Here is a 12,181-nt window from a genome sequence, read left to right as displayed (position 1 = left end):
ATGAAGGGAATGACCCCGAGGTATGTTCAGAGAAGGCATGCTGTTTCGAACTTTTTGACTGAACCAGTTCTTGTTTGGTGTGCCCTTCCACCTATGTATAATGTTAATCCAAAAGAAGCTGATATTGTTTACACTTTGAATGTCAATAATTGTCTTTCTGTAGATGCTAATGTAGTAGGAGGCTATGATGGGAACGTGTCGCAGCAGTTCTTCTCTTATCCAGAGTAACAGCAGAGAAAGCATTAAAGAGTTAAATCACCTTGTTTGGTAGGCAGTTAAGAATGTGAGTCAAAATTGCCACTGCTTTTTGTTGTTGGTTCAAGGACATGGCTGTGAGGATTTTGATGGTATGTGCTGCGTGGATTTTAGGCGCCCCATTGCAGCAACATGTCATCAAAATCTGAGAAAATTTCAGCCTTTTTTGGCATCCATTCACTCAATTGGCAGTATCGTTTGTTTGCTATTACCTTGGTTGCTGTCATGTTTGCAAGGGCCCTGCAGAACATGGCAAACCTGGTACTAGCTGTTCAAAAATAAAAAGGGGAAATTGTAAAATTGTACGGAACAAAGAAAGTGGGTTATTTTGACATTGATAATACGTCTTGGTTTTTTATTTGTTCTATTACTTGTGCCTTGTTTTTGCTCGATTTCAGGGGTTCTTTTTGTGCAACAGGAAGGGGGAGATGTAGGACAAGGCCTCAAGGACAAGAGTCCAAGTACTGATAGCCTGATGAATAGAGACTTGTTAGAACTTGTAGGGCACAAGCCCTGGGAGCAAAGGAACAAGCTAACTGCAGACCCCTGAGCCGTCACAGTTGAGGAGGCAACCAGACGGACAGAGAAACAAGTAGCCAGATAAGGGAACAGATGGCGCCGGTATGTAATTAAGAAAGCCACGTAGAAAGAAACTCCCTAACCTTGGAATAAAAATTATTGCTAGGTCAAGATAAACTAGTAAGTACCTATTGTTCTAACGGTGTGCCTTAAATATTAACCAATCGGTGTTTCTTACGCTTAAGATTTAACCAATCAGGGTGTAATATGTAGAAGGTAGAAACATATATAATTGTAAGAAAATCACTAATAAAGGGACAACTTGCTTGCATCAAGCTGCGTCCCGTCTCTTCATTCGCCGCACTTCTCCAGGGGAGCAGTGTTGCGCTTTTACTTTTCCAAGGTGACTTCTTGGGTCTGTGTAATATTGCAAATGTGCCGTGTCAATTTTGCTCACCACAGAAATCAGGGAGCAGAACTTTTGTGCTGTGCCTCACACGTCTGCCAGGGCAGGTTGAGAAGCAGCCGGAGAATTCCTTTCTGGCACCTTCTCCAGGGGAATTTCCCATTTCCCAAGAGACTGCTGGTGCCGGCTGCAAGGGCGCTCCCAGATAAAGGGTGGTCTTGTGTGATGTTGGGGTTGGAATTGGTGATGTCTCCTTTCCTTAGTCTCGTTAAGGCTTTGCAGTGACAATTTGGTGCTTCGCTCCTATTGCTCTTTTGTCATATCGCTCACAATAGCTACTGCTGTTTCCTTTTATCATATTGCATGCTATTTTCCTGTATTATAATACAAGAAACTACCTTGGATATGTTTCAATGATTGATATATTTGATCGATTTGATGTGGAGTTCATCTTTGCTGGGTATCCAGTCAGTCAGCAAGACATAATTTGGTGTAGTGGGCAGCATATGAAGCAAAAATGTCTTTATTTAGGAAAAAAAAGGTTCCTCGACTTGCTGTTGTCAGGTGGGAACCATTGCCTTATGGTGTTTGGGCCAGAGTGGTCTGGTGGTGCTGGGCAGCTGGGCCATGCCAGGGACAGAGGGACGGGAGTAGGGGAGGGGGCGGGGGAAGGGGTTTAGGGACGGACGGGTGGGAATTGATGAAGGATTTTAGGGATGGACCGGGGTGGGCGGGGGTGTTTGTGGGTATGGGGGTGGTGGTGGTAGGGGTGTGTGTGTGCCCCACCCCGCAGCTCCCCTCGGCTGCTTCCTCCTCACCAGCACCTGCTCAGCACCCCAGAGGGGCTTCCCGGAGAGTTCCCGGAGAGCCGGGGAAGGGGCTGTCCTGCACCGCCCCTCCAGACGGGGGCCACGCAGGCAGACCCCCGAGCCCCGCCGAGGGAGGGCAGCGCCGCTGGCTGCCCCCCTCCCGCCGCGTCTCCTCACCTTTGCCCCGCGCCTCGCGCAGCCAGCGACCCCGACCGCCGCTCCCACGCGCGCACAGCTGGCGGGAAGAGGCGGGCCCCTCGGCCTCGTGCCCAGCACAGGCTTCGCTGCAGGCCTACGAGAGGTAAAGCCGGTCCCGGGGCACCATCTTGGTGAAGAGGAGAGAAGTGCGTGACCTGCCAACACAGGTGTGGCCCCGCCCCCATGTGCCCTTTGGTCGGTTGCTATGGGAACGAGTCGGGCTCTTCCCCTAGCAACCGGCTGACAAAGGGCACACAGGGGAGGGACCACCCGTATGTTGGGAGGTCACACACATCTCTCTTCTTGACCACGATGACGGCAGGCCCCTCGGCCTCGTGCCCAGCATAGGCTTAGCTGCGGGCCTACTAGAGGTAAGGCCGGTCCCGGGGCACGCGGTGGCACTGGCCGCGCAGGGCGGGCGGTGGGGGTTGGGGGTATAGCCTCAGCTATAGCGGGAGGAGGGTGCGGGCCCGTCTCTGCGGCCGGGCGGGTTGCGCTGCCTCCAACAAGACAGCGGCAGCAGAGAGACGGGCTCCGCAAGCGGGATGTCCAGCGAGCACCCGACTGCACTCTGTGGTCTCGGCCTTTCCCATTGGCGTGGTGTGGCCCACGTGCCGCCAGGGCAACCCTCCGCAGCGAGCGGGGGTGCGGGGGCTGCGCGGAGGGGCTCGGCCCACCGGCCTCCTGCACCCGCCCAACCTGCCGGCCTCCCCAGCCGCTCCCCCACGCAGTGGCCGCCCCGCACTGCGCCGGCAACGGGGAGCGCTCCGGCGGCACCCAGGGCACGGACAAAATCCCTGAGTCACGTCGCGCTCCCCCTGTCTGTGGCGGCTGCCCCGCGGGTTGGTGGGAGGGCCGGGGCCACCCCCGAGGGGACAGGGCTGCGGGGGGCGGTCGCCCAGTCGCCTCCCCGCCGCTCTCCGGTAACAATGGTAACTTTTTCTTTGGTAGGATAAGGGCAGTTGCTCTCGGTCAGGTAGCTAGTCTTTTTTTCCCAATGCACATTAAGCTGCTTCTGAAGAGGGTACGGCCTATTGGAAGAGAGATCTGTAACCCTGGATTTTACAGCTGTTATCAGAGTGCAGAGCCATCCCAGATAAGCCCCCCTGTGCGGTTCACACCTTGTCAAAGAAAATCAAGATGTGCTATTGGTTACAGTATTTCCGCTGATACTGCCTTTCCCAAAACATACTCTTCCCTTTGCATATAGAAGCATGTTAAGCTGATACAAGTGCACTTAGGATTGTGCTGCTGCGGGGATTCAGGTCATTCACCCAGGCCGCTACCAGTCAGGTGGTTAGAGCAGTCAGCAGCTGCACTGAGACCAGTCTAACATGTTCAAACTGAATGCGAGCGTATGGCTGAAAAAGTTCATTCGCCGTGGCTGTGAGGGTATCTGACAATTTGATCTGTGGGTTTCTGCAAAATACCCACTTCATGTGAAAGCATTGTTTCTCTTAAAAAAAAAAAAAAGAAAAGTACTAAACTATGGTTCACATTTGTTTTGTGTTCAAGAATGCTACAGAAGAAAATCCTCAGGCCTATACTGTGCAGAGCTTATCAAATGAACCTTACAGCAGGAGAGCAAGAGCCTGGCAGGTGTCCTCGTGGCTGTTTTGAAGCTGACAAGCAGTAAAGGCAGGATCTGGAAACTGCCTTTGCACTTCCCTTGCGGCCAGAAAGAGAGAAGTTGCAGATCCGTTGGTCCCATCCTTAGCAGGAGTGGGCACCCAGGCACGGCCTGAGCAGACACTGTAACAAGAAATACAAGCCTTTTAGCCCCTGTGGATCAAGCACAAGAGCAGCCTTCTTTCTGCAGCATTACCCTTAGGGAAATGCTGTGACATCCTTGACAAAGACATGCACTGCTGCAGAAAGTCCGGGGCTTTTCTGAAGTGGGCTGGGAAAGGCATGTTCACCCAGCATGTAAGGAGTCTCACTTGTCCAAGAGCATGTCACTGAGAGGCCCAGAGCCTGTAAAACTTTGGCAACACGGGTCTGTGCAAGAAGTAGGGAGGTGTTCTTTGTATTAAAATATGAAAACAGATAAAGTAGAGACAGGAAAGTAAAACCCAGCTGCAGGATTAGGCCTCTCTTCCTAATGTTCCTAACCTTGAGAGAAGAAACTGTTGGGCTGCATGATGTACTGTAGTGGGCTTTGCAGGTAGTTTTTTTGTTTGGGTGATTGTTTTTCGGGGGGGGGGGGGGCGCGTTCTAGAAGCAGTTCCAGCAGAGTCTGCTACCAGGAGGCTGTGGTATTTACTGTGGGCTGTGAGACTGTATGTGGAGCGGAAGGGAAGGTCACGCTCGGTAGAGCCTGTTGTGGGAGGGATTGCAGAGGAGCTGGAGACACCAGGAGCTGCTCTCTGGGCCCCAGGTGCTCATGCTCGGTTGGTAATCAAGGCGTAAGTTTTTCAGGAAGAGGCAGCATCCTGGGCTCTTTTTTGTTTTCTCTCCAGGGTTCCACAAGGGTCTTGCACTGCCTATGTGTACCTTGGGAGACTGGTTTTAAAACTGCACGCCATTAATACTTGATAGATTAATGAGAGTATGCTTTAACAGCTTGGGGTGTCCCCCTTTCCAAGAGGCTTCTTAGGTTGCACATCCTCTGCCTTCTTAACGAGGAGCTCTGGTTTTGATGCCCGCTGTGCTATGAGGAAAAATCCCCCCTGAGTTTCTGTGTGGTTCAGCAAGAGAACAGGGCAGCAGACTGGCCCTGTAGGCGCTTCTCAAGAGGCCGGCTGGAAAAGTGCTCAGTAAACACGTCTTTTGCCTTCCTGGAGTGACTTGTGTGCATCTTGAATGGTGCTGGTAATAGTGTTGCCTCCTCTGTCTCTTCCAGTGGCATACCCAGATTGTGTGTGTGCGTGGGAGGTCGACGATGAGCTCGGTGGCACTTTTGACCCAGGAGAGCTTTGCCGAACACCGCAGTGGCTTGACGCAGCAGCAGGTGAAAGGTGAGAAGACACAGCTGAGTTCCTGTGATGTGCCTCTAAATAGAAACTGCGCAGGCAAGGTTCCTTGCTGTTAGCCAAGCTCGCTCCATGCCTCCGGCTCCCCCTAAGTGTCCAGGCACGGCGTTCGCCATTCCTAGGCTGGCGGCCTGCCAGACTCTGGCTTTCCACCCACAGGAGCACATCGGTGGTGCTGCACAGTGCAGGGCCAGGCGGAGGCAAGCCTCAGATCTTCACAGAGCTCTGGCTAGCAACGCTGTCAGCCGTGGGGCAGGGCATGTGCAAGCATGGGTCATTGGGCTGCAAGAGAGCCTCGTGGGATCAGTGTGCTGGATTGTCACTTCCTCCTTTGCTCAGCCAGGTGTTGGGGAAAGTCATTATAACCGTATTGACTGACTCACTGATGGGTCTCGGCACCCATTCTCCAGCTGCGAGCTGGCCCGCTTGGCACAGCCCAGTGCACAGCTGAGTCGAACATAAGCTACAGGCTTTCCCTGGACTCTGCCCCAACTAGAGTGCTTCTGCTTCTCTCTGCCTTCTTCCTGGGCATGTGTCTGTCTTGTCCCCTTCTGACCTACAGCCTTGCTGTGTCCCTTTGATTTCTTTCTGCTTGGCCTGTTGTCCCCTGATGAAGCTCCTCCTCTCAACAAAGTTGGCGATAATGTGCTTGTTTGCTGCCACCATTCACTTGCACGGTTGCTTCCTGCATCCATGGCGGCACCTACTGCAGTCTGTGCTGTGCTGAGCTCAGCTGTGCTCCCGACTCGGCTGCTCTCCACAAGCATAACTGTAGCAGGATGAATAGTAGTGCACAAGTCCTTTGTTGTCCCTCTTTGATGATGCCTCAATAGAGTTGCACTGCCTATGAATGGGGGCGTTTCTGTGGGGAGAGCATCTCATTTGCCTTGTTTGCTTCACCGCAGTAACAGCTTTAAACTCTGAAGAAGAGAAGGATCCTCCCACCTACGAGGAAGCCTTCCCTGCGCTCCCTGAGAAAGCACCATGTTTGGAAGCTGCCCGGGAACCTGCTGGGCCCTGGAGCAAAATCCGGCCAATAAAGGCTTCTGTCATCACTCAGGTTGGTGGGAGTGGGTGTCTTATCTCCCTCCTTTTCATCCCTCCAAAAAGTAGGTGAAGTGAAGCTTTCCCTGGAGTATGAAATCCCTTAGTGTGTCAGAGTAACTGCCTCTTTGCTGTCCTTTGCCCTGGCGCACAAGGAAGACTGCAGCTGAATGCTAGGACTGCTCTGGAGGGGGAGGGATGTGTTGAAAAACTGCCCAGAAGAAGCTCTGCATCCCTGTTGCACAGATAGCTGGAACAGGCCTGAAGGGAGGATTGCAGAGGGAGGCACTGACAATCCAAAGCACACTGACACCTTGCTGTGCCCTGCTTGTGTCTGTCCCGTGGCTGAGCAGGTGTTCCATGTGCCACTGGAGGAGAGGAAATACAAGGGCATGAATCAGTTTGGAGAAGGCGAGCAGGCCAAGATCTGCCTTGACATCATGCGGAAGACGGGAGCTCACCTGGAGCTGTCTCTCGCAAAGGACCAGGGCCTTTCGATCGTGGTCTCTGGCAAGGCGGAAGCAGTCACGAAGGCTCGGAAGCAGATTGTCGCTCGACTGCAGACTCAGGTGAGGGCATCTAACTGTTTCTGCCTTCGTCTTTGCTCTTCCCCAAGACTCGCAAATGCTTTGAGACCCTTGGGCCCGTGTGCTTGTAAGCCAAAGAGGTATGACTAACTCAGCTTTGCTGTACGTTTTCAAAGCACCCAACTGGCAATTTGGAATGGGAATGAGGCTTAAAATAGGGTTCCAAGGTAATTACAGGCCGTGGTGTTGCATGAAGCGTGGAGTCTGCGATCTCTGGAACATTTGAGTTGCAACCAGTGACTTTGTGCTGAGGTGCTGGTGCTGGAGGGGGTGCAGGAGCCTCACACACAAAGCTAGTAGTGTGTGAGAACGGGACTGTGCTTTTCCTGAAGTCCTTCAGAGGAGAACGTGGAAGGCTGGGAGAAAGAGAAGTAGAGGAAAGGAAGTCCTGCCAAAAGCCAAAAGCTTCGGGTCAGGGTTCTGCATTGTGTAACTCAAGGCACACTGGTAAGGAGCCACAACCCTGTTGTTTCGGTTGCTTCAGTCCTCTAGGTTTTGATCTCTTACCTTAAGGTTCTTGAGCTCATAGTCAAGGTGGTAGCTCTTGTTAGGATGTATCGCAGCCAGGTGTTGCAGTGTGTTTTAAAGCATAATGCCAAAGGTAGGTAATGCAATGTTAATACCATGTCTGCTTAGCGCTGTTCAGCCCCTGTGTCATACCCTGCCAGAGGAAAGAGAAAGGAACGAAACCCTACATCCACAATGTGCATCGGAAAAAACAGTTCAGGTCGTGCCGCCACAGACCCGTGAGCCACTGTTCTCAAATATACCTCCTTCTGCCCTGGCCCCAGGTCTGGAAGGTGTGTCTGTATTCCAGCTTCTCTTGGGCTTGGCTAGCTTCAGGACAGGAGCACAGAGCTGAAAAGTCACACCGAGTGATCTTTTCTTCATCTTTTATTTTTCCATTATAGCTTGAATGTTCATTGTCTGATTGCTGTTAGTGGTTGCCTAATCACAGGGATCAGGAGCACGATAGCAGTCATCAGCTACCAGACCTGTAAAAACTCAGTGAGAAGGGAAGAAGTCAGGAAGCCCTTGTATAGAGCAGCCCTTTAATGGTAGATTGAGAAGGACCCCTTTTGCATGTGGGGCCTTCTAGAAGCAGTCCCAGGAGCAGCATGTGCTACACTTGAAGACGCCTTAGCACTTAAGTAGCGGTAAGCATCTGCTAGCTGCCTGCCTCCTGCAGTAGGTTTCTGGTGTTGAATTTCTCTTTCCTAGGAGTCATACTGTATGTCTTGTTCTCTGTAGCCTTGGCAGCAGATGCCAGAGTTCAGATAAACTCCAGCTGTGCGCTGCCATCTCAGTTGTTGCCTGGTGTCTTACACTGGAGGAGAGGCACCTCCTCGTCTGTGTCGGAAGGCCTTTGCTAATTCAGAGTACTGCTCCTGTGCAAACAGAAGGGTTTTGAGGGAAAGGTGGGCTTTATACTCCTGGCATAGAGGCACTGTAGATCAGCTGGTACAGTGTCAGCCCTCGGACAGAATGTGCTGGGAAGGCGTTGTGTTTGCTCTGAGGAGCAGTACCGCTGAGCAGCGTCTGCCTTGCTTTCCCTGGCTCTGTTCCTGTGGATCTGCCAGTGCAGGCAAGGCTTTTCACAGATGCTTGGTTCTTCTGCCGCAGGCTTCAGCGACAGTTGCCATCCCCAAGGAGCACCACCGTTTTGTCATTGGAAAGAAGGGTGAGAGGCTGCAGGACCTGAAGCTCAAAACTGCAACCAAAATGCAGGTCCCCCGCCCAGATGACCCCAGCAACCAGATCAAGATCAGCGGCACTAAAGAAGGGATTGAGAAGGCCCGGCACGAGATCCTGCTTATCTCCGCTGAGCAGGTACCTCAGTACTGTGATCTCTCTCATGGCATTAGCTGGTCAGCCTTTTTGCTTCCCCACGGTATAGTCGGAGTTTGTAGCCACCGTGGCTACAGTCAGTGGCTAACGTTAGCCTGAACGGAGACGTATACTGTGCCACTCGCCGGCTGTATGAGCACCGCTGCCAGGTCCTGAAACTTCTTGTGCTGCGTTTTGTCCATCTCTGAAGCCCAAACAAGCATTTGATAGTTGAAGTGAAGCGTCTTAGGTGCCAGCTGGGATAAGGCAGGAGATCACAGGGGTGAATATCGTAAACAAGGAGCAGCAGCAGCAACCGTATTTGTAGATTGAAAGAGGTGGAGATCTACAAGCCCGCAAACTGAGAAGGTTGCTTGGGCCAGAGTGTCAGGCAGGACACCCCTGGGAACTTAGCTGTGCCTGGCAGAGACTGTAATATAGAGGGCAGTTCCCACCAAGGTCTGTTGTGGGCTCTTCCAGGATAAGCGTGCCGTGGAGCGGCTGGACGTGGAGAAAGTGTACCACCCTTTCATTGCTGGCCCTTACAACAAGCTGGTGAGGGAGCTCATGCAGGACACAGGGACGCGCATCAACATTCCTCCACCCAGTGTCAACAAGACCGAGATAGTCTTCACCGGAGAAAAGGAGCAACTAGCCCAGGCTGTGGCTCGCGTTAAGAAGATCTATGAGGAGAAGGTACGGATGGTCCATAAAGCTTCCCACCTTCCCCTGGCACCCGCTCCTAGGCACTCTTCCCTTCTTGTTCTACTTTTGTGCATCCCTCGGTTGCATCTGGCTCAGCAGCCCTTGCAGTACATGACCCCGAATCCTACCGTTTCCTCACTCGGCAGAGTGGGAGCTGGGCTGATACTATCCGGGAGGTGACAGATTTCTGGCTTTTCTGTATCGTGGGACTTAGCAGGCCACCAAGAGCTCCCCTGGCTGTTGTTCACACTAAGGAAGGAAAGAAGTGTGAAGTCTACAGTGGTGGCCAGCTGACAGTATCAAAGTTGCTACATAAGCAGAAGTTGCTGAAGAGTGAATGTCACTCCAGTTTATTTCCCACAGCCAACGCTGCTGTGAATATCCTTGTTGTGGGTTGCTGGGCTGTTTCTCCTCGTGGTTAGGTCTGTATTTGTACCGGTCTGGATTTCAACAATCGGCTTATAGCCTGCACAGTGTTGCATCACAGCACTGCCTGGGAGACGGCTGGGAGTTGAACCCTGTTGTCCAACGGGGGGACGGGGACGACGACAACGACATGCCTGTGTGTGTGTGTGTGGTCTCTTGCATGCCGTGTCCCAGGGAGCTTGACCCAGCATACTAGTTTTGTACTTCCCCTGTGAATTTTTGAGCACAAGGCTTTCTGTAGGCAGGGGTCCAAGGGGTGCTAGGGTACTGCCGAGCCACTGTGCTCAGCTTGGCTTTGCTCTTTGCTGGGTGCAGAGTTTGACTGCATCTTGTGCCTCTTCCTGTCGCTCTTGTCCTTCCCCGCCCCCTTGCGATTGATGCCTCAGTGTCTCTGCCCCTACAGAAAAAGAAGACTACTACTATTGCAGTGGAGGTGAAGAAGTCCCAGCACAAGTATGTCATCGGCCCCAAGGGGAATTCCCTGCAGGAGATCTTGGAGAAGACTGGAGTCTCTGTCGAGATCCCACCCACTGACAGTAGCTCGGAGACGCTGATACTGCGAGGCGAGCCTGAAAAACTTGGGCAAGCATTGGCTGAAGTCTATGCAAAGGTACTGACAAGATGGGCTAGGCCTCCTTTGAAGGTCCCGCGAAGATACATTTGTGAGCACTGACAGGTGTAGCGGGGGTGGTCTCTCTTGGGCCATTAGAGGTGCAGCTTAGAAGTCAATACCGGAGGTGCAGCATGGGAATTGGAACTGAATTGTTGTGAAGGCCTCTCCCAGTTTGTCCATCAAACAGCTTCTCTGTTTTTCTGTCTCTCAGGCCAACAGTTTTACCGTCTCCTCGGTCTCTGCCCCCTCTTGGCTTCATCGTTTCATTATTGGAAAGAAAGGACAGAACCTGGCCAAAATAACTCAGCAGATGCCAAAGGTATGGATGAGCTGGTTAGCTTAGCACCCCCGGCGTAGAAAAAGGTTTAGTCCAGATCACTCGTCACGGAAGAGAGAGGTGTCTTCTAGCGTGGGTAAACCCAGGGGGAAATGACACAGATCTTTGCTGTTCAAGGGAACCCTCTCTTTTACTGCTGCAAACACTGCTCCTCCTATGTTATTGTCATGGGTTGAGCCCTTCCGAGGAAGCTTTATGTGGTGCTGTTTTGAGAACTGATGTAGTAGGATACCTGGAAATGGCGAGTGCAGCGAGGCTTCTCCCTGGTGAGTTAGACGGTATCTAGATAAAGGCTAGATGAGTAAACTTCTCCAAAGCCCTTGCAGAAACTGGGACAGCACCAGAGCCTTGGGCTCTAGGCACTGCCATATGGCCGAAATCGTTAAGTTACTGACTTGTAAAATTGTGGGGATTTTGTTTGGGCTTTTTGGGAAGGAGCGCATCTCTTAGTGGCAGGGATGGATGGTGTAGGCCTGACCAAGAGCATTGGCCTGGCTTGGATCTTGGCAAATTCTTAAGAGATTCATTGTCTTTCACCTCAAGGTTCACATCAAATTCACTGGAGGAGAGGATAACATCACTTTGGAAGGACCTACAGAAGATGTGCATGTGGCTCAGGAACAGATTGAAGCCATGGTCAAGGAACTGGTGAGCTGGAGTTACTAGTTCCGGTAAGAAACTGGGGGAAGAAGGGGCAACAGAGCAGAGGGCCCCTGCTTAGGGCCAGAAAAAATTAGAACTTGGTTTTTGGCAATTGTTCATTGAAACACGTACTTTGTGTGCTAACGCAAACTGTCAGCATTCCTAGAGTTGTATGTAACATGCTGCCTGTGTGGCTGAGGGCTGCCCAGCAAGTGTGATGTGTGTGAGAGACACAGTTTAACTGTGAAGTGAGTGGGGAGTCCCGATCTGCGTTTCCGTGTTCCCTGCGAGGGGGCCGGCCAGAGACGGACGAAGCGATTGAAAAGTCAACGTATGAAGTGGTGGAATGCACTATTAGATACTAGAATGGGGAACTGTGGACCAAACACTAGAACGAATATCATTTGGGAAAAGCACAAACGCGAGGCCCCAGGTCAGTAAAGGGGAGTCAGAGGTCTTGGGAATACAGCCTATTAAACCCTGTTCCACAGGCAGTAACGTAACATTTGAGAACTGAACGGCAAGTCAGGAAGATCCTTTCTTGCTGTGGCAGGCTGCTTGTGTAAGGCTTTTATTGTCTGCCGAGGCTGCTGGAGTAAATGAAGAGAACCAGTCCTTTGGGCGGGAGCACTGATTCAAGGCACTTTGTAAAGCGTTCCCCAAAGCAAGGGCAACCAAGTCACGCCTCATCCTGGCTTTGTGGCTTTAGCAGTGCTTCCTGGCTCTTATTGTTGCAGGTGCTGTTTTCCTGCCTGAAGCCCCGGGGCTCCTGGGTAGCCACCACCCCCCCAGCCTGCAGCTGATGTCCTCAATAAAATGATCTTTCCTCTCTTCTGACTAC

At 52.1% G+C, this 12,181-nt stretch overlaps 1 protein-coding gene across 1 annotated transcript; it reads left to right on the top strand.

The window, feature by feature from the left end:
* Positions 1-5,017: 5,017 nt before the first annotated feature.
* On the top strand, positions 5,018-10,729 carry LOC129783623 (vigilin-like). The gene is made up of 7 exons (XM_055793554.1): positions 5,018-5,144; positions 6,065-6,219; positions 6,557-6,772; positions 8,414-8,620; positions 9,098-9,313; positions 10,152-10,358; positions 10,573-10,729. The coding sequence occupies exons 1-7, from the start codon at positions 5,069-5,071 to the stop codon at positions 10,702-10,704; spliced, it is 1,209 nt and encodes a 402-aa protein (XP_055649529.1). The 5' UTR covers positions 5,018-5,068; the 3' UTR covers positions 10,705-10,729.
* Positions 10,730-12,181: the final 1,452 nt, after the last annotated feature.

Source organism: Falco peregrinus, unplaced genomic scaffold (genome assembly GCF_023634155.1).
Source record: "Falco peregrinus isolate bFalPer1 unplaced genomic scaffold, bFalPer1.pri scaffold_72, whole genome shotgun sequence".
Lineage (NCBI taxonomy): Eukaryota > Metazoa > Chordata > Aves > Falconiformes > Falconidae > Falco > Falco peregrinus.
Note: the sequence above shows the minus strand (reverse complement) of the source record. Positions and strands in the feature narration are given on the sequence as shown.

Excerpts from the sequence above, each read along its gene's own strand:
- LOC129783623 (XM_055793554.1), top strand. The coding sequence starts at position 5,069 with ATGAGCTCGGTGGCACTTTTGACCCAGGAGAGCTTTGCCGAACACCGC. Across the intron at positions 5,145-6,064 it reads GACGCAGCAGCAGGTGAAAG|TAACAGCTTTAAACTCTGAA; the intron begins GTGAGAAGACAC and ends GCTTCACCGCAG. Across the intron at positions 6,773-8,413 it reads TCGCTCGACTGCAGACTCAG|GCTTCAGCGACAGTTGCCAT; the intron begins GTGAGGGCATCT and ends CTTCTGCCGCAG.